The 22,690-nt window shown below is 38.2% G+C and overlaps 1 protein-coding gene across 3 annotated transcripts in view; it reads right to left on the bottom strand.

The window, feature by feature from the left end:
- Positions 1–22,690, bottom strand: part of LOC150086435 (eukaryotic elongation factor 2 kinase-like) — a 138,900-nt gene that overhangs the window by 99,507 nt on the left and 16,703 nt on the right. For all 3 annotated transcript variants that reach the window (XM_090372574.1, XM_090372577.1, XM_090372575.1), the window contains exon 2: positions 3,738–3,967. In XM_090372574.1, coding sequence (XP_090228700.1) covers positions 3,738–3,954 — 217 coding nt within the window. In that variant the 5' untranslated portion in view covers positions 3,955–3,967. The remainder of the gene's footprint in view (positions 1–3,737; positions 3,968–22,690) is intronic.

The raw sequence follows: 22,690 nt of genomic DNA, 5'->3' as shown, positions 1-22,690 counted from the left end.
GCGGTACAAGTAAACACATGGGTTGTGTTAGGGTAGCTAAGAATAGAAATAGGTGCATGTATACTTGCGTGTACACCAATGCTAAGAGTTTAGTAAATAAATTTGATGAATTTGAGGTATTGCTCAAAACATCAAAGGCAGATATTGTTGGGATATCAGAGACTTGGTGTCACACAGATATAAGGAATGCAGAACTGGAATTTGGGGAGTACAATGTCTACAGAAAAGATAGACTGGATAGGAAGGGAGGAGGGGTTATGCTATTAGTTAAGAAATACATAAAATCCAAGGAAGTGAAGCCAGTGGACATCGCTGGACAGTGCAGTGTCGAATCAGTTTGGTGTGACATAAGCATTGGGAGATCAAAATTGACAGTAGGAGTGTGCTATAGGCCTAATGACTCTGATGAGTATAATAAGAAACTGTACAGGGAAATAGAGTAGGCCAGTAAATCAGAGAGTCTTATAATGGGAGATTTTAATTTCCCAGATATTGACTGGAATTTGGGGGCTGGTCACTCACACACTAGCAAGGCTTTTGTGGATTTATTGGATGATTTTTTTCTACATCAGCATGTTCGGGAGGCAACTAGAGGGAGTAATACTCTTGATTTGATTATCAGCAGTGATTCTTCATGCATTAAGAATCTGCAGATAAATGAACCACTAGGTGGCAGTGATCACAGTGTGCTGAAGTGGGATTTACTCAAAGAGGTAACTACCATTAGGGGTAAAGGGAAGGGTTATTGCTTTCGTAAAGGCGACTACGATGGACTGAGACAGTATTTAAATTCTATACAGTGGGACCAACTGATGATGTTACCAACAGCAAATGCAAAATGGGAAGCATTCAAAGAACTTATCTTGGAAGCTACTAGGCTTTACATACCAACTAAGAAATATTATTCAAGGTTTAGGCCTAAATGGATGTCAGATGAACTGATGAGGCTTATGGCAGAGAAGAAACATGCATGGGATACATACAAATTAACACATGACACACAAGCCTATGATAGATACAAGTTGATCTGTAACCAAGTTACAAAGGAGGTTACACAGGCGAAGGCAGATTACGAGAAATCTTTGGCAAGGGATGCAAAGAAAAACAGCAAAGAGTTCTTTACTTATGTAAACTCTAGAAGGAAGGGGATGAATCAGATTGGTCCACTTGATATCGATGGGTCAACTGTTGATGATCCTGCTCAGGTAGCTAACAAACTAAATGAATATTTTGCATCGACATTCACAATTAAGGAATGTTACGCCAAACAGACTCAACATTGCATTGTCCACCAACATCAATTGGATGAACTTCTTTAGATTTTGTGTGTTTCTTAAATAACAGCATAACCTCTCCTCCCTTCCTGTACACATTGTACTCCCCAAATTCCAATTCTGCACTGCTTATATCCGTGTGACACCACGTCTCTGATATCCCAAGAATATCTGCCTTTGATGTACTGACTAGCACTTCAAGCTCATCAAATTTATTAACTATACTCCTAGCATTGGTGTACATGCACCTGTGCCTACTCTTAGTTACCCTAACACAGCCCATGTATTTACTTGTTCCACTGACTCCCAGCAGTCCTGGAAATCTCCACTACCTTGCTTTCCATGCTACTGCTCATTCTAATAGAAGCAGTGCAAGAATAACTTTTGCCTCTGCCTGCGGCCACTGTTAACCTTTTAGTCTGTGTATCTCCGCAAAACTAGCAGTTTTCCAACCTACTTAACGCTGCCTCGATAGCATCAGCAAATATCCTTTCACCCTTTCTATTTAAGAAGCAGTCTCTTCTGTCAACAAGCACAGACCAGGCTGAAAAAAATTCTACCCCTTGAGCTTTGCACAATCTCTCCAGGGCCAAATTGATCAACAAGGCTCTCATGATTTACTCCCTCCTATCGTGTCTAGGCAGAAGTGCAGACACTTGCACATTCAACCCTAACTCGCGACTTTTTTTCAACATTGACCTGTGCTTATTGAGTAAATCTGCAGATCTCTTACTCTTAATGTCATTAGTTTCAGCGTGTACAACAACAACAACATCCCCTTCTGTGCCCTTAAAAGATGATATCTGTTCTACACGTCATCAACCTTTGCCCTTGTTCAGACATATCCTGGTCCTGTTCCACCTATTCTTCTTGCATAGTATATTCCCAGTCTCCCTGACAATAGAGTCACCAACAATAACTAGTTCCTTTGGGACCAGCGCATTCTGCCTTGGAGATTGCCTCTGTGTTGCCTGATGCACAGGAGTGAGCTCCGTCGTTGAGCAGCTGAGAGCTGGATGGGCCCCTCATATTAATTTCTTCGAGGGCACTTACCCTACACCTCAAACTCTCATTCCAATTTCTTGTTCTTCCAGTTCTTGTTCCAATTTGTATAACTTGCATAATTACCTTTTCCATTCAAAACAGTTTTTCACATGGAACAGTGTCTAAAATTTTATTGAAATTTAAGTATATGATGGCGAAATTAATTATTTTTATCCAGTCCCATGGTTACTGCATCACAGTAACTAATCCGATTGACAAGATAAAATCTTCCTTAACAATCCATGCTGTGATTGTCATATAAGTGCATTCCTGCTAAGATTATACTAGAAAACAGGAGAGACATTTGCACACCTCCATTCTGCATGGATCTCACCTGAATCCAAGGATGCTTTCATAATTATGGGCAAAGGTTTGCCACTACTTTTAATATAATTGGATAGATTCTATTAGCCCTAATGCCTTAATTACTTTTTGCTTCAACAATTTATTTTCCATTTTATTCTCAATTATTACAAAATCATTTAGCTCCCAGTTTTAACACTTACTGAAGTCCCATTCCTAAAACATTTTCACATATGAATGTAGAGGCAAAATGTCTATTCAGCTTGTCAACAACCCAAAACAGGATCAGCTATAGTTATGTCACTTACATCAATTGGGTCAATGTGGTTCATTCCTTTGCTTCTAGTGTTTAAGTAAGCAAAGAATTCTTTGTGACTTTTCTTCGCATTCTTAGCCAAAGACTTCTCATAATCTGACTCAGTATGCCGAACACTCTTAGTGACTAGACCAGCTAAAGTTGCTAAGAGGGGAATACAGAAATGGTTTATACTTACTGTAGGTTTCTGTCTCCTAATAATTTATAATCTTCCCATGCAATTTTCTTCTCTCCAACTACTCTGACATTCATTTAGGTTTAAAACTTGAGCAGTATCTCTTAGTTGGTATAAAAAGCTTAGTGGCTTCTGTGATTTCTTCCCATTTATATTTTGCAATTCTTAACATCATCAGTTGATCCCAATGAGAAGAATTTAAAAACTGTCTAAGACCACTGTAGTCACCTTTACAAAAGCAAACCTCCCTTACAGCTTATCCTTGAGAGTTGTTATACCTTTAAGTAAATCTCATACCAACAGATTATGATCACTGCCACCAAGTGGTTCCTTTATCTGCCAATTCTTAACAACAGCTTCCCATTAATATAATGCAATACTGGAGTAAAGTTCTACACTTCAAAATGAGTAAATTAATATATAAACAAACAAAAAATTCAAAACGTTGTCAAATGTGAGGAGGTTATCAAGTTAACTGGAACTTTTGTAAGATCCAGTTAACTGGATAAACTCCAGAATGTCCAATAAACTAATAATTTGATCTGCAACATGGTGCTAAGTGTTTTATATATATACGATTGTTTGTTAATTTCTATATTACATTTTTCATGCTCAATGAACTTACGTTTCTTAATTTGAATATTACAAACATTGCTGGTTCTTCTCGTTAAACCCATGGCAACAGAAAAAATATGGGATGGGCGCCTCTCTCTTGTATAACTATCACCTCCATCCACATCATCATGACAGCAATAATCTGCATTTCTTTTTAAGTCAGAAAATGACAGGGGATGTATAATGAGATCAGAAGAATCATCATCTTCAACATCTTCGGAAGGCATCCTGAGAGAAGTTCTAGAAAAAGTGAGAAAAAATGAAGTATTCAATAGCAAATAAATGTTTAATAAAATTACATGAACTAAGAAAGAAATAACTACGTATTTTTCTTTTAACATGCTAAAGACTTAAGTCTACAATAGATCATTATTTCGGCTTCTTGGGAAAAAATTTGTACTGTATTGAATTTCCACAAGCTTCCTGTAACATGGAATAAGCTTCTATATAACATTTATTAAAACAGTAGAAAAATTTAACAGTACTACTTTTTTTTTTATGTTATGTTAAACATAATTATATTGATAAAAATAATGATAAATACCCTAAGGCTATTAACAAGTCACAAACTCAAAAGTAACAGTAGTAGTATTGGCAAATGAAGCAAGAAAACGAGCTTATATAGCATCAACCAAGAAAGAAAAAAAAAAAATCACATTTCACCCAACTGTACTCTCCAAGAATCAGTCTATTTCTCATTTGAATTTATTCAACCCATCCACTTTCACAACACCAGATGGAAGCTTGTTCCAACAATCAACCACCTGCTGGGTAAAGGGAAACTCCACACATTGATCCTGCAAACATCCTTGCTCAATTTCAATTTATGCCTCCTCATGTGTGTAGTCTCAGCAAGTGGAAGAATACCATTAACATTCAACTTACTAAATCCATTCATGGATTTAAACACCTCATTAAGATCCCCCCCCCCTCCATACGTACCTAGCCTCAAGATGCTGCGATTTGCAGAACTGAAGCTTTTCTAGGTAAGCACACCCTTCTGTTTCTTTCACTAATATGGTTGTCCTCTGCATTCATTCAAGCAGCTCTACATCCTTCCTAAAGTGAGGCCTCCAGACCTGTATATGGTACTCAAGATGAGGCCTAGCCATGGCCTAATACAAAAGGATAACACCTCCTTATCTCTGCTAGCAAGGTTTCTGTATAACACTGACAAAACCCCATGAGTTTTTGTGGCAGCATGACTGCACTGCTCAGAGAATTTAATGTCTGACTGCACCAATACCCCCTGATCATTTTCATTCTCTACTACTCGGAGTACAGTACCACACAGTTGATTAGTTACTCTGGGGTTACTGCTACCCATGTGCAGTATCTTGCATTTATCAATGTTAAAATTCAACTACCATTTCTCAGCCATTCGACCCAACTTTCCTAGATTGCTGTAACTCGCCCTGATGACTGTCGCCCACCCTTCCAACTTTGTATCATCTGCAAACTTAGACATTAAGCCTGATATACCATCATCAATATCATTGATAAAAAATGAAATCCATGCTGGAACCTGGGGAACTCCACATTAGTCCATGAAGAGCAGTGCCCGCTGATAATCACTCTCTATCTTCTTCAACTTAACCATCCCTTTATCCATAGTAGTAACTTGCCCATAATGCTACATTGTTCCTGTTTTTAAAGCAGTCTTTTAAGTGCAACAGTATTAAAAAACATTCCTGAAATCCAAGTATATGATGTTAAATTTATTTTTTGCATTGAGTTCTTTGGTCACTACATCATCATAACCTATCAGATTGGTTAGACAAGTCTGCCCCCATAACAAATCCATGCTGTGATTCAGGGCAAGATTAAGGATGAAATGAGCCCTCAGTGATATTTAAATTTGAGACCCTTATTTCACCCATCCACTCGCTCCAAATGTTTGTATAGTTCTGCCTTGAATCTGTTTAAACTATCAACTTCTACAACGACAGATGGAAGTTTGTTCCAGCAATCAACCATCCGCTGGCTAAAGGCAAACTTCTGCACATCTATCCTACAACTGTCTTTCCTCAATTTGAATTTATGCCCTCTCAGGCGATAATTATGAGCAAGAGGAAGAATCTCATCAGCATTGAGATTGCTCAATGCTAATGAGATTCAAGGCTTTATGCACCATTCAAGGCTTTATGCACCTCAATCAGATCACCTCGCAGGTGCCTAGTCTCCAGACACTGTAATTTGCAAAACTTAAGCCTTTCTTCGTAAGAGAGTCTGCCTGCACATGGAAGACTGCTGCAGAAATTGGAGCAGTGTGACATTGGAGGCAAATTGCTGCTGTGGATAAAGGGGTGGCTGAGGGGGAGAAGACAGAGAGTGATAATCAATGGACACTGCTTGTCGTGGACTAATGTTATTAGTGGAGTCCCTCAGGGCTCAGTGTTGGGTCCATTATTGTTTTCTGTATTCATAAATGATATTAATGATGGTATATCAAGCTTAATGTCGAAGTTTGCAGACGATACAAAGGTAGGCAGGGTTGTCAAGGACACTACTGAGACTATGCTTCTGCAACAGGATCTGGAAAGGTTGAGCAGATGGGCTAAGAGGTGGCAAATGAAGTTTAACATTGACAAATGTAAAGTACTACACATGGGAAACAGCAACCCCAGAGCAACGTATCAACTCTGTGGTACTACACTGACAGTGGTAGAGAATGAAAGGGACCTGGGGGTGGTTGTGCAGGCAGATATGAAGTTCTCTGAGCAGTGCAGACGGGCTGCAAGAGTAGCTCATGGTGTATTGTCAATGATATATAGGAATTTTTCTAGAAGGGATAAGGAGGTGATTATTCCCTTGTATAAGGCAATGGTCAGGCCACACCTAGAGTACTATATACAGGTCTGGAGGCCTCATTTCAAGAAAGATGTAGAGCTGCTGGAACGAGTACAGAGAAGGGCAACAAGATTAGTGAATGGAACAAAGGGGTGCTCTTACGAAGAAAGGCTTAAGTTTTGCAAATTACAGTGTCTGGAGACTAGGCACCAGCGAGGTGATCTGATAGAGGTGTATAAAGCCTTGAATGGTTTGAGCATGCTCAATGCTGATGGGATTCTTCCTCTCGCTCAGAATAATCACCTGAGAGGGCATAAATTCAAATTGAGACAAGGCAGATGTAGGATAGACGTGCGGAAATTTGCCTTTAGCCAGCGGGTGGTTGGTTGGTGGAACAGACTTCCATCCCTTGTCGTGGAAGTTGATAGCCTAAATAAGTTTAAGGCTCAGCTGGACAGGTATTTTGAACGAACAGAGGGGTGAAGTGGAAGTGGTTTTTTTTTTTTTTTTTTGGCTGATGCTGCATAAGCTTGCTTTCTTGCATCAAATGCCTCTACTAATGCTAATGCTAATGCTAAAGAGCAACCCTTCGTTCCATTCAACAAGATTAGTGAATGGAACCAAGGGTTGCTCTTACGAAGAAAGGCTTAAGTTTTGCAAATTACAGTGTCTGGAGAAGGCACCTGCTAGGTGATCTGATTGAGGTGTATAAAGTCTTGAATGGTTTGAGCATGCTCAATGCTGATGGGATTCTTCCTCTTGCTCATAATTATCGCCTGAGAGGGCATAAATTCAAATTGAGGAAAGACAGTTGTAGGATAGATGTGCGGAAGTTTGCTCTTAGCCAGCGGGTGGTTGATTGCTGGAACAAACTTCCATCTGTCTTTGTAGAAGTTGATAGCTTAAACAGATTCAAGGCAGAACTAGATAAACATTTGGAGCAAGCGGATGGGTGAAATGAGAAGGGGGTGTATGTGTTTTATATAAGCTTGCTTTCTTGCCTCATGTGCCCTTGCTAATGCTAATATACAGTATGTGTGTATATATATATATAGTAGAAATATTATATTGTCAAGAAGCAAACTAAGCAGTTGGGAAATAAATAGGGAAATTTTATGAAAGGGATCATATGTCAAATGCTCCAAAACGTGCAGGGCAGCATTAAAGGAAGCAAAGGTATATAAAAATGTGTAGTTTGTAATATAAGTATAGAGTCTGAAAATATGGAAAAGAGAAGTACACAGAGTGCCTGAACTAAAAGAGGTTTAAAGAAAAGTAGAAAAAGGAAGTAAAGTAGTAGTGAAAAAGTGAAAGAATTTTAAAAACCTAGTGCAATAATGAAATGGGACTATGGAAGAAAACAATATACAAAAAATTACAAATCACTAAATAAATAATAAAGAGATATCACTGTATTCAGATATGGGAGGGCAATTTTTGGAATGAAGGTCGAATATAGGGACGGCAAATATGCCAAATCTGAGTACAGTAAAAGAAAAAATGATACAGGAGTAATCCCCTGATGATATGCCTGGCTATGTATCATTTTTTGTTTTACTGTACTCAGATTCGGCATATTTGCCATCCCTATATTCGACCTTCTTTCCAAAAATTGCCCTCCCATATCTGAATACAGTGATATCTCTTTATTATTTATTTGGTAATTTGTAATTTTTCGTATATTGTTTTCTTCCATAGTCCCATTTCATTATGCACTAGGTTTTCAAATTCTTTCACTTTTTCACTACTACTTTACTTCCTTTTTCTACTTTCCTTTAAACTTTTTTTAGTTCAGGCACTCTGTGTACTTCTCTTTCCCATCTTTTCAGACTCTATACTCATATTACAAACTACACACACACACACACACACACACACACACACACACACACACACACACACACACACACACACACACACACACACACACACACACACATGTATATATATATATATATACACACACATATATATATATATATACACACATATATATATATATATATATATACACACACATATATATATATATATATATACACACACACATATATATATATATATACACACATATATATATATATATATATATACACACATATATATATATATACACACATATATATATATATATATATATATACACACACATATATATATATATATATACACATATATATATATATATATATATATATATATATATATATATATGAGAGAGAGAGAGAGAGAGAGAGAGAGAGAGAGAGAGAGAGAGAGAGAGAGAGAGAGAGAGAGATAAAGTTTGCATAGATGGAGGTGAAAACTATTGCATTTTCCTCAGCAAAATAATGGAGAAATCTATCAACCACCAATTCATACTATCTTGAAACATTTCATCTGGTTAATGACTGTCAATAGGATTCTATCAGGTTTCAAATTAATGGTAATATTTCAGCTCAATTACTCATCTTTAAACAAATTTCACAAAAAAGTTTGAAGTAACACAAGGAGTTGTTCTCAATACTAAGAATTTCAGTTGTGTTCGACATAATGGTCTTCTAAACAAGCTTCCAACACTCATGGTCTCCACGTTTTTGCAATTCTCTGACTGCTCAATACATTTGATGGTAGATGGCTCTTTGTCTTCTAACTTCCCAACTAGAATTAAAAGCTGTCGAAGTTCTTTTCTTTCACCTCACTTTTCCTTTTGTAATATTAATAATCCTCTTCTATAATTATAATTTTGTTAGCATTAGTAAAGGCACATGATGCAAGAAAGCAAGCTTATATAGCATCAGCCAAAAAAAAAAAAAAAAAAACCTTCTCATTTCACCCATCCACTCGCTCCAAATGTTTGTATAGTTCTGCCTTGAATCTATTTAAGCTAACTACTTCTACAATGACAGATGGAAGTTTGTTCCAGCAATCAACCACCTGCTGGCTAAAGGCAAACTTACGCACATCTATCCTACAACTGTCTTTCCTCAATTTGAATTTATGCCTTCTCAGGCAATTATTCTGAGCAAGAGGAAGAGTTCCATCAGCATTTAGCATGCTCAAACCATTCAAGGCTTTACACACCTCAATCAGATCAGATCACCTCACAGGTGCCTAGTCTCCAGACACTATAATTTGCAAAACTTTAGCCTTTCTTCTTAAGAGCAACCCTTTGTTCCATTCACTAATCTTGTTGCCCTTCTCTGTATTTGTTCCAGCAGCTCTACATCCTTCTTAAAATGAGGCCTCCAGACCTGTATACAGTACTCAAAGTGTGGTCTGACTATTGCCTTAAACAAAGACAAGACACTATGAGCTATTCTTCTAGACCGTCTGCACTTTTTTTTTTTTTTTTTTTATGAAAACCCCAAACACGAAAGGTGTCAAAACCTATAGTACTTAGTACCGTGCATGGGTTGAAGGAGAAGTATGGGGAGAGGGGGATGCCGGAAACTTTGCTCTAGAGACTAAACATGGGTTTCACCACTTCAAGCCTCCAATAAGCAAAGTGGTGGTATTTCACCGGTTGATGAAAGTCATCTACCACCTGACTGCTCAGAAAACTTCATATCTGTCTGCACAATTACCCCCAGGTCCTTTTCATTCTTTACCACTGTCAGTGTAGTACGCGTGATTTTTACACGTACTACACTGATGCGTTTGATAGTCAAACGCGTGATTTTTTTTTTTTTTTTTTTAGGTCCTAGCCACTGAAATCCCAGGAAACTAGGTGGCAGGACCTGCCAGAGCAACTTGTGATACTGGACACATTTAGCTCGCCTCCACGTGACGAGGTATGGGCAACGTCGGTCCCCACTAGGGACCTGGCGGCCAATAAGCTGGACAAACAATGGACACAACACATCACACTGCACAGACATGGTCCACACACTTTCAAGTCTCTGGCTTGACAGTGTACTGTCCTCGATACAGCGAACACACGCGGAGATGGGAGAAATTCCAAGTGCCGTCTGACACGAACATACCTTATACCTTGTCAGTGTAGTACCACACAGTTGATATGTTACTCTGGGGTCAATGCTTCCCATATGCAGTACTTTACATTTCTTGATAACAGTATGCTGCATTCTATTTTCCAGTTAGACAAACTCTGCTCTGCACAAACAATTAGAAGCTCTTGGATATCCACAAGCATTAATCATTGTAAAATGCAATCCTATCTTATATCCAGCAAAAATGAACCTCAACTTCAACAAAATCAGATTATTAAATTAGATCACATATCCTGGAATAACCCTAGCTTTTCACCTTTCTTGACATTTAAAAATATTGCTCCATCTACAGTGAAATACTAAGTTTTTTCCTTTTGCTCTGGGGGATCAGAGAAAAGAGAAAACCTTTTCTCTGGATAGTTACTAACTTCACGAATCACGAACCTTCCCTAATACGGAATATTGTTCCCACACCTTAGGTCGTATTTTCAAAACCTCTGTTCCATTACAAGTTCATTGTATTTTCAATTATGTAAAAAATGAAACCATTTTCAACATAATTTCCATCAGTGTCCTTGTGAATTATCATTTGTAATTCCACCTCTTTCTTTAGAACCAGTCTGAACACATGCATAAATGGGATGCAACATGGGATTTACTTAAAGATGTAACTACCATCAGGGATAAAGGGAAGTGTTTTTGCTTTCATAAAGGTGACTACAGTGGTCTCATACAGTTTCTAAATTTTATACAGTGAGACCAACTTTATGATGTTGGTCTCACTGTATAAATTCTAACAGCAAATTCTAAATGGGAAGCATTCAAGGAATTAATCTTGGAAGCTACTAGGATTTTCATACCAACTAAAAAATACTTCAAATTCTTTAGGCCTAAATGGATGTTACATGAACTAATGGGACTTCGCAGAGAAGAAAACTGCATGGGATGCATATAAATTATTCGGCAAACCACAAGCCTATGGTAGATATAAGCTAGTCTGTAATCAAGACACAAAGGAGGTTAGGCAGGCAAAGGCAGATTACGACAAATCCTTGCCAAAGCATGCAAAGAAAAACAGCAAAGGCTTCTTTACTTAGGTAAATTCTACAAGGAATGGTATGAATCAGATTGGTCCATTTGATATCAATGGTTCGACTGTTGATGATCATGCTCATGTAGCTGACAAACTGAATTAATATTTTGCATCTACATTCACACATGAGGAATTCTGTGTTGAAGTGGAAGCCAGGTGTTTATGAAACTCTAACAGCAGGCTAAATCATTTTGTAAGAACTGTGAGGGAAATGGAAGAGAAATTGTAGAATTTAAACATAAAGAAGGCACCTGGGGTGGATTGGATCTATCCAGTTATATTAAAAGAGGAAGTAAGCAAACCCTTAGCCATAATTATGAGAACATCCTTGGACTCAGGAGGTCTCCACGGACTGGAGATATGTAAATGTTCCCACAATTCACAAGGGGAATAAAATGGTGACACAAGTAATTACAGACCTATTAGATTAACTTCTGTTCTGCAGAAAATAATGGAGTCATTGGTTAAAGAAGCATTGCAGGATTATCTAGACAAGATTGCAGTTATAGTTCAGACGTGGCATGGGTTTGTTAAGGGGAAGTTCTATCTGATCAATTTCATTGGATACTACAATGTGATTACAAAGGAACTGGATGCAAAAAATAATTTTGATATCATAGAGTTGGATTTCAGGAGAGCCTTTTGATATTGTTGCATATGGAAGAATGCTGTACAAATTGGAGCAGTATGACATTAAGGGAAAGTTAAAGCTATGGATAAAGGGCTGATTGAGTGGGAGAAGACAGAGAGTGGTAATCAATGGACAGTGTTCTTCATCTAATGTTATTAGTGGAGTCCCCCAGTGTTTGGTGTTGGGCCCATTGTTGTTTTCTATATTTATCAATGATAGTGATGAAGGTATATCAGGCTCAATGTCCAAGTTTGCAGACAATACAAAGGTTAGCAGGGTTGTTAATGACACTATGCTACTGCAACAGGATATAGAAAAGTTAGCCAGATGGGCTGAGAGTTGGCAACTGAAGTTTAGCATTGACAAATGAAAAGTACTGCATATGGGTAAAAGTAATCTCAGAGTAATGTACCAACTGTGTAGTACTACCCTCAGGATAGTGAAGAATGAAAAAGACCTCGGGTAATTGTGCAGTGAGATATAAAGTTTTCTGAGCAGTGCTGATAGGCTGCCAGAGCAGCTCATGGGGTCTTGTCAATGATATACAAGAATTTTGCTAGCAGGGATAAGGAAGTGATTATCCCTTGTATAAGACAATGGTCAGGACAGATTGAGTACTGCATATAGGTCTGGAGGCCTCATTTTAGAAAGGATGTGAAGCTGCTGGAACAAGTAGAGAGAAGAGCAACAAGATTGGTGAGGAAACAAATAGTTGCTCTTACCAAAATAAGGCTTAAGTTTTGCAAATTGCAGCATTTGGAGACTTGGCACCTGCGAGGTGATCTGACTGAGGTGTATAAGGAATTGAATGGTTTGAGAAAGCTCAATGCTGATGGGATTCTTCCTCTTTTTCAGATTACACACTTGAAGGGCATAAATTCAAATTGAAGTAAAACAGTTGCAGAACAGATGTGAGGAAATTTGCCTTTAGCCAGCAGGGAGTTGATTGCTGGAATACACTTACATTGGTTGTTGTGGAAGTTGATAGTTTAAATAAATTCAAGGAAGAACTGGAAAAACTTTTGGAGCAAATGGACGAGTGAAATAGGGAGATTTTTTTTTTTTGGCTGGTGCTCTATAAGCTTGCTTTCTTGCACCATATGTCTCTACTAACGCAATGCCAATATGTGGTCTCGAATCTCAATGATCACCATTTCCCAACTACAATCGTCAAAGCCCCACTTACTTTTCCTGACAGAGCCCCAATCACTGGTTGCTTCAATCATCACTCATCTTTCTAATTGTCCACTCTATAATGATTTGTAATAATTAGAACACTATTATACCATGTTGCACTCAGTAAAGGTGGTAGAAAATGAAAAAGACCTGGGAGTAATTGTGCAGTCAGATATGAAATTTTCTGAGCAATGCAGACAGGCTGCCAGGGCAGGTCATGGGGTTTTGTCAATGATATATAGGAATTTGCTAGCAGGGAAAAGGAGGTGACTGTCCCTCTGTATAAGGCAATGGTCAGGCCACACCTTGAGTACTGCATACAGGTCTGGAGGCCTCATTTTAGGAAGGATGTAGATTTGCTTGAGCATGTACAGAGAAGGGCAACAAGATTGGTGAGGGGAATGAAGGGATCCTCTTACCAAGAGAGGCTTAAGTTCTGCAAATTGCAGCGGCTGGAGACTAGGCACCTGCGAGGTGATTCAATTGAAGTATATAAGGCCTTGAATGGGTTCAGCACGCTGAATTCTGATGGGATTCTTCCACTTGTTCAGATTACGAACCTAAGGGGGGCATTAATTCAAATTGAGGAAAGATAGATGTAGAATAGATGTGCAGAAATTTGCCTTTAGCCAGCTGGTGGTTAATTGTTGGAACAAACTTCCATCTGTCATTGTAGAAGTTGATAGATTAAATAAATTTAAGGAGGAACTGAACAAACATTTGGAGGGAATTGTTGTGTAAATTTTTTTTTTTTTTTTTTTTTTTTTGGCTGATGCTGCATAAGCCATATGCTTGCTTTCTTGCATCACATGCCACTATTACCACTACTACTACTACAGTTTGCAACCATTTCTTCAACTTGATATAACAATTTTCATTTAAAAAATAATTATTTGATTATACCACAATTTATTTTTAACTTCTAGTATTCACTCTATGATTCCTTTAGCTTTAACCCTTTGTGGTCTCGCATTATTTCTGTTGTCTTTCTATTCCAGGAGAACACAAAAACAAAAAAAAAAAAATGAATACTGAATATGAGCTCTTCAAACATTATTTAATTTCGAGTTTACATGAGTTATTATAATTAAAGTGATTGATAAAACATTAAAAAAACATTTCAAATATTTTTTATATATTTGTTATTTATATGATTCTGGCATGTGGTATTGCTTGAAACATTCACCAGGATGCAATTATGGTTTTATGAAGCACATCTCAGAACACTAAACTGTTTGTTTCCTTCCACTACTAACGGGTTTGTCTACATACTGTACAGCTTTACAGTATTTCAATCTCTCTTTAGCATCTGAACTTGATGGCCCTTTTCTAAAAATGGTATTCCTATTTTGGACATCTACTAGCTGAACAAGCAACTGCTTTCAAAACTGATTTTGACGAAGGTTTTCTTGAGATGGGATCTGCCACCTTCAGCAAGATGAAGCTGTTCACAACTGAGACTTCTAATAGCCAGAAAAACAACATTCTCCACCATTTCATTGATTTCTGAGTGAACAAATAACTCACACAGTAATGGTCAGCTCTGTCTACTGCTCCCATATTTTTTGTAACTGGCTTTTCCATCTGTATGATTTCCCTTCCTTTTACCTTTCCTGTTATGACCACAGTTTGGATATCATAGAAAGCAGAAAGCATAGATACAGTTCTCTTTTCTTTCCATGCCAGCACTTGAAGTTTATCCTCCTTTCGGAAACCGACTCTTTTTTTGTTTTTCAATTTTCTTTGTTGTCTCTAGTGGTAAATACTTCCTGTTTTCCATAAGAGTGCCTGTTAGGTGTATATTCAGTTTATCAACTTTAGTTCTGCTAGCTGAATACTAGTGTAAAGTTGGTCAGTGAACAAATGAAATCCACTACCCTCAACACTTTGAAGTGTTTGGATGAGATGAAGCCACACCAACATTGGTTGACAGGTCATCATTAATTTCTTCATCACTGCTACAAGATTTATTGTCAGGATCAAAAATAACATCATCCAATAAATCAAATTCTGAATTGGAAAGTTCTAACAATTTCTCAATTTCTTCATGAGAAAGGCCTTTGTGAGATGCTGATGCAACGACTAAACACTGTTTCTGGTTTAGAGTAAACAATAGTGAACACTAAAAACAAATAAGAAAAATTAAAGCCACCAGCTGTCAAAAACTGAATGTAAATATTCAGTGTTCATATGAAGTATATACAGAAGGCAGTTTAATTACACCAGATGAGTGGAAAATAAGCTATAAAATTGGCAAAATGGAAAGATGCATCTAATGAGACATTGGATTGTAAGAGAAATTTTACGATGGTGCATGAGAGGAGACATTGGCCCTCAAAGAGTTAAAGGTAGTACTTGTGCATATGTGTGATCTGATATTTCATGTAAGATGCTTCCTAATTGAAAATCACCTCTTTTTGATCTCCTCTGCTTTAAAATCCCCCTATCCCATTCTGTCAAATTCATCTCTTGTCTATACTGTTCTTCCAAACCCACTAATCACTCAGAACTGAACTTTTTTTGAAATTTGACTGTTAACAATGAGGTAATTTTCCTTGGTGGTTTTAATGTTCCAACTCGAGATGGCTTCAGTTTTCTAGTTACATAGATCCAACTGGTTGGATCTGTGTAACTAGAAGCTTGTTATTTACCACCCAAAATACCAGACAATCCTAATCGCACATCCAACACTAGACTAGTTGCTGCAAGTGGCCTTTTTGGCACATTAGATCACAACTTGGTGACTGTCTCCTCCAAAAGTGCCACTCTTATGGCCATTCTTGACCTTGTGTCATTTGGAATTACAGGATTGGTCTGCATAATTTCTGTTCTTCTTTTCCTTTACTCGATTACTGTTTTAAATCTTCTGATCCCAATGTTTGCCCAGATCGTGTTGCTAAAATTATCCTTGTAAAGAGACAATTCGTTATTCTGCATTCCCACCCCCCACTAAAATCTAATCTTTTGTTTAAAGCTTAGTTATCCAGTAAATGTGTAATTGAAGGGTTCCAGTCAACCCTTCTCCATCTCTTCCATCATGCAGTATGACTGATGATTTTGGAGGTTATGATGGACATCACTGCGAGATCCAATCTTCCTTACATTTTGAGGGTACAGCTCAAAAACGGTGTTCACAGGCCGGCCACTAGTTAGTATACCGAACCGAACCTATTGGTAACTCTCTAGGAGGCTTCCGGATCAGCTAGTGTATAATCTTGCTACCTCTACTCTGCCGATTGTGACTGCAGGGAGTCTGAGTAGTGTGTGTGGAGGGGGCATTGTCAAGGCCACGTTATGTCAAGGCTCTGGTAAGAATATACACATGGTATATTCTTACCATGTGTACGCCGTATCCAAAAATTTCATTACTTCATACAGCATGTCCCCCTCCCCACTTTTTCTTACTATTGAATACACCATGAATTGCCAAACTAATAGGGTAAGCTTATCTGCAAAAAGATAAACACTTCCTAGTTCATTTCACAAATATATGTGGTCTCAATTCTAATCTCAACGATGTCCATTTCCCCATGTACTTTTTCTCACAGGATCTCAGTTATCGGTTGATTCAACTACTGCTCATCTCAGTTGCCCAAATTATTTGCTTTATGATTCCTTTTGCCTGAAAGGAGATACTTGTACATATGTCCGTTCCGATATTCCCTGTCAGAGACTTGGTAATTTGGAATCTCCTCTTTTCAATCTTCTCTGGCTAAAAATCTCTCTACTTCATTCTGTCAAATTCATCTGTTGTCTCTACCATTCTCCCAACTCCACTAATCACTTGGAACTCTTTGACTTCCTCTCTTTGCAAATTGGCTTTCTCCAGTCCAACTTTTCTAACAGTGAGATAATTTTCCTTGGTGATTTTTATGGTCACAACTCCAGCTGGCTTCTGTTTTCTAGTCACACAGAGACAGCTGGTCGAGATGCTGAAGCTTTTGCAATTACTAATGACCTCGCAGAGATTGTTCATTTACTTACCAGAATACTGGACAATCCTAACCACACAGCCAACATGCTTGATCTTTTTCTCACAAACAACCCTTCTAAGTACACAGTTGAAGTGAGTGGTCCTTTAGGCACCTAAGATCACAACTTGGTGATTGTCTCTTCTCCAATGGAGCCTGTATCTCATGGCTATTCCCAAACTCGTGTTGTTTGCCATTACAAGAATGCAAATTGGGATGACCTGCAAGATTTCTTTTCTTCTTTTCATTGGTCGGATTAATGTTTCAAAGCTTCTGATATCAACATTTGCTCAGATCGTGTCAGTGAAATTATTCATGCAGGAATGGAATCCTTTATTCCACACTCCACTTTAAAATCTCTAATGAGAGATTTATCTAAACCTTGGTTTTCCAATAAATGTGCTAAGGCTGTTCAAGATAAGAATGTTGCATATCGTAATTGGCTTTCCAATTCTTCAGTTTCATTTTCTGCCTACACCAATGCTCGAAACAATTGTAAAACAGTTATTAATCAGTCTAAACTAGATTTTGAACAGGCTAAGAGTAGAAAACTTGCTTCTTGTCCTAATGGTAGCCAAGCATTGTGGTCTATTGCCAAGGTTATTGGCCACAACTTTTGCTCATCTCTGCTCCAACCTCTGTCAAAACCAGATGGTTCTGTTGTCACTTCAGCCAAGGATAAACTGACCTGCTAGCATCCCATTTTTTTACACCTCATGTATTAATGATCTTGGTAAAACACCTCCCACCATTTCCAACACACTCCATTCAATGCCTCCTGTGGTCTTCCGTCAAAAGGATATCAGAAGGATTTTGACCAATCTTGATGCTAAGAAAGCTCGAGGTCCTGATGGTATTTCTCCACTTGTTCTCAAAACCCGTGCTCCTGAACTTACTCATGTTCTTTGCCGCTCTCTTTTCACTTTCGTATTCCAAAGGTGTTTTTCGTTCTGCTTGGAAATTTTCTCATATCCAGCAGTTCCTAAAAAGGGTGACAAATCCCTCCCATCCAATTATCTTCCCATTGCAATTACTTCTACACTTTCGAAAGTAATGGAGAAATCAATTAACTGCAAACCTTTAAACTAACTAGAAACCTTCTGTCTGATCAACGATTGCCAGTATGGATTCCGTCAGTGTGGCTCCACTGGTGATATTCTGGTTTTTGCCCATTTATGGACAAATTCAATGAAAAATTTCAGTGAAACACAAGCAGTTGCTCTTGACATCTCAAAGGCTTTTGATCGTGTCTGGCATAAAGGTCTTCTAAACAAGCTTCCATCTTATGGTTTGCCAACTGTTTTTTGTAATTGGTTATCCAGTTTTCTCTCTGATCGCTCACTGAGGGTGATGGTAGATGGCTCTCTGTCTTCTAACTTCTCCACTAATGCCAGTGTTCCCCAAGGTTCAGTCTCTCCTCCATGTTTTTCCTCTTGTATATTAGCATTAGTAAAAACACATGATGCAAAAAAGCAAGCTTATATAGCATCGGCCAAAAAAAAAAAAAAAAAAAGCCTTTCTAATTTCACCCATCCACTCGCTCCAAATGGTTGTCTAGTTCTGCCTTGAATCTATTTAAGCTATCAACTTCTACAAGGACAGGTGGAAGTTTGTTCCAACAATCAACCCAACCACCCACTGGCTAAAGGCAAACTTCTGCACATCTTTCATACAACTGTCTTTCCTCAATTTGAATTTATGTCTTCTCAGGCGATTATTCTGAGAAAGAGGAAGAATCCCATCAGCATTGAGCATGCTCAAACCATTCAACGCTTTATACACCTCAATCAGATCACCTCGCAGGTGCCTAGTCTCCAAACGCAGTAATTTTCAAAAGCCTTTCTTCGTAAGAGCAACCCTTTATTCCATTCACTAATCTTGTTGCCCCTCCCTGTACTTGTTCCAGAAGCTCTACATCCTTCTTAAAATGTGGCCTCCAGACTTGTATAGAGAAGTCAAGGTGTGGCCTGACCATTGGCTTACACACGGGGATAATCACCTCCTTATCCCTGCTAGAAAAATTCCTGTATATCATTGACAAGACACCATTAGCTATTCTTGCAGACCCTCTGCGCTCCTCAGAAAACTTCATAGCTGCTTTCACAAATACCCCGAGGTCCTTTTCATTCTCTACCACTGTCAGTGTAGTACCACACGTTTGATACGTTACTCTGGGGTTACTGCTTCCCATATGCACTACTTTACATTTGTCAATGCTAAACTTCAGTTGCCACCTCTCAGCACATCTGATCAACTTTTCTAGATCTTGTTGCAGCAGTGTACTGTCATTAGTGTTATTAATAACCCTGCCAATCTTTGTATCATCTGCAAACTTGAACATTAAGCCTGATATACCATCATCAATACCATTAATAAATACAGAAAACAACAATGGACCCAACACTGAACCCTGAGGGACTCCACTAATAACATTAGTCCATGAAGAGCAGTGTCCATTGATTACCACTCTCTGTCTTCTCCTACTCAACTGGAAGAAGATCATTAATATGACCTTCTTCCATTGACTGGAAATCCTATCCATAGTTTTCTGATGATAGCACATTACTTTCCAGTTTGAGAAACGTTTCCCTGCTCAATCAGCTTCAACTTCTCGGATATCTGCTACCAATTCCTTAAATGCCAATCTCCATATAATTCTCCAGTATGGTCAAGACAACTTAGTTGATTTCAATCCTTCTAAAACTCAGTCTTGTCTTATATCTAGCAAAAAGGATTCTTCTGTTCCTATGATTATCTTTGGTGACACTCCGATTTCTAGGCAAGATGATATATCTCTTTTGGGAATTACCCTTATTCCTAATCTCTCTTGGCACAAGCACATTACAAATATTGCTTCCTCTGCATCAAAAAAACTTGGTTTTCACTTTCACTCTCGGCCTTACTTTTCTTCCAAGCAGCTCTTCACTCTGTACAAATCGCAAATCCGCCCTACCATGAAATATTGTTTCAACATTTGGGGCAGTGCCCCCAAAACCTCTCTCAGGCTTCCAGATTTCATTCAGAAGAGGGCAGTTAGGTTAATTAATGACTCATCTCTAACAGTGTCTCTTCACTCTCTGTATCATAGAGAGTGGAGATATCCGACGTACTGTTTCTGCTGCATGCGTTTTCTACAGATACTTCCATGGGCACAGTTCTTCTGAATCGGCTTCTATAATTTCCACTTTCTTTTTCAAAACAGTCCGAACATGTGCTGCCACCAGCCAACATCCATTTACTGTCCAACTTCAAACTCACAGAACCAACTTTTCATCTACCTTGTTCATTCATTAAACTGGCGTTTGCTGGAACAACCTTCCTTCGTTCGTATTTTCTGAAAATTACAGTCTACAGAAGTTCAAGTCTAATTCAACAAATATCTTCTTTTTGTCTTCTCAATCTCCAATCCAATCATGGTACTAAGTACTATAGGTTCTAACACCTCTCGTTTGGGGTTTCATAAAAGAAAAAAAAAATTGTTTATCCTGTTATTAAGATAATAATGCAACATTATTATTAGTAGTAGCACTAGTGGCAAATAATGCAAGAAGGCAAACTTTATAGCATCAGCCAAAAATATAAATAAATTTTAAAAAATGAGTCAACACTTACCATTTCATTTGTGCTCTAATAGTTTATCTAGTTATTGAATTTATTCAAACTACCAATATTTACAACAGTAGCATTAGCATATGATGCAAGAAGATGACTTTCATCAACCGCTGAAATACCACCACTTTGCTTATTGGAGGCTTGAAGTGGTGAAACCCATGTTTAGTCTCTAGAGCAAAGTTTCCGGCATCCCCCATACTTTTCCTTCAACCCATGCATGGTACTAAGTACTATAGGTTTTGATACCTTTCGTGTTTGGGGTTTTCATAAAAAAAAAAAAAAAGCAAGCTTATATAGCATTAGCCAAAAAAAAAACTTCCTATCTGACCCATCCATTAATTCCAAATGTTTGTCTAGTTCCACCTTGAACTTATTAATTTGTTGACCTCTAATACACCAGATGGAAGTTTGTTCCAACTATCAACCACCCACTGGCTAAAGGGAAATTTCTGCACATCTATTCTACAATTGTCTTTCCTCAATTTGAATCTATGTCCCCTCAAGTGAGTAATCTCAGCAAGAGGAAGAATCCATCAGTATTGAGCTTGCTCAAACCATTCAAGGCTGTGTAACCTCAATTAGATCACCTTGCTGGTGCCTAGTCCACAGAAGTTGTAATTTACAGAACTTAACCCTTTCTTGGTAACACTAACCCTCTGTTCCACTAACTAATCTCATTGTCCTTCTCTGTATTCATTCCAGCAGCTCTACATCTTTGCTAAAATAAGGCCTCCAGACCTGTATACTGTAGTATTCAAGGTGTGGCCTGCCCACTACCTTATACAAGGGGACAATCACCTCTTTTTCTCTGCTAGCAAAATTCCTATATATCATTTACAAGACACCATGAGCTACCCTTGCAGCCCATCTATACTGCTCAGAAAACTTCATATCCGACTGCACAATTACCTCCAGGTCTTTTTCATTTTCCACTACCTTGAGTGCAATACCACCAAGTTGATACGTTACTCTGGGGTTACTGCTATCCATATGCAGTACTTAACATTTGTCAATATTAAACTTCAGTTGCCACCTCTCAGCCCATTTGCTCAACTTTTCCAGATCCCGTTGCAGTAGCATACTATCATTACTGTCATTAACAACCCTGCCAACCTTCGTATCATCGGCGCAAACTTACACATTAACCCTGATATATCTTCATCAATATGATTGATAAATACAGAAAACAACAATGGGCTCAACACCAAAACCTGGGGAAATCCACTAATAACATTAGTCCATGAAGAGCAGTGTCCATTGATTACCACTCTGTCTTCTGCCACTCAACCATCCTTTTATCCATTGTAGCAACTTGCCCTTAATGTCATACTGCTTCAATTTGTACAGTAGTCTTCCATGTGCCACAGTACCAAAAGCTTTCCTAAAATCCAAGTATATGATAACAAAATAATTTTTTGCCTCCAGTTTCTTTGTGACCACATCATAGTATCCAATCAAATTAGTCAGACAAGACTTCCCCTTAACAAACCCATACTGTGTCTGAACAATAACTGCAATCTTGTGTAGATGATCCTGCATTGCTTGCTTAACCTGTGCCTCCATTAACTTCCATGGAACAGAAGTTAAACTAACAGGTCTGTAATTATTCATGTCACCATTTGATCCCCCTTTGTGAATGGGTGACATTTGCACATCTCCATTCCATGGGGACCTCCTCTGAGCCGAAGGAAGCTTTCATAATTATGGCTAAGGGTTTGCTTACTTCCTTTAATATAAATGGATAGATCCCATCCACCC

This window comes from Mastigoproctus giganteus, chromosome 4, assembly GCF_048544385.1.
Source record: "Mastigoproctus giganteus isolate SK-2022 chromosome 4, ASM4854438v1, whole genome shotgun sequence".
NCBI classification, from domain to species: Eukaryota; Metazoa; Arthropoda; class Arachnida; order Uropygi; family Thelyphonidae; genus Mastigoproctus; species Mastigoproctus giganteus.
Note: the sequence above shows the minus strand (reverse complement) of the source record. Positions and strands in the feature narration are given on the sequence as shown.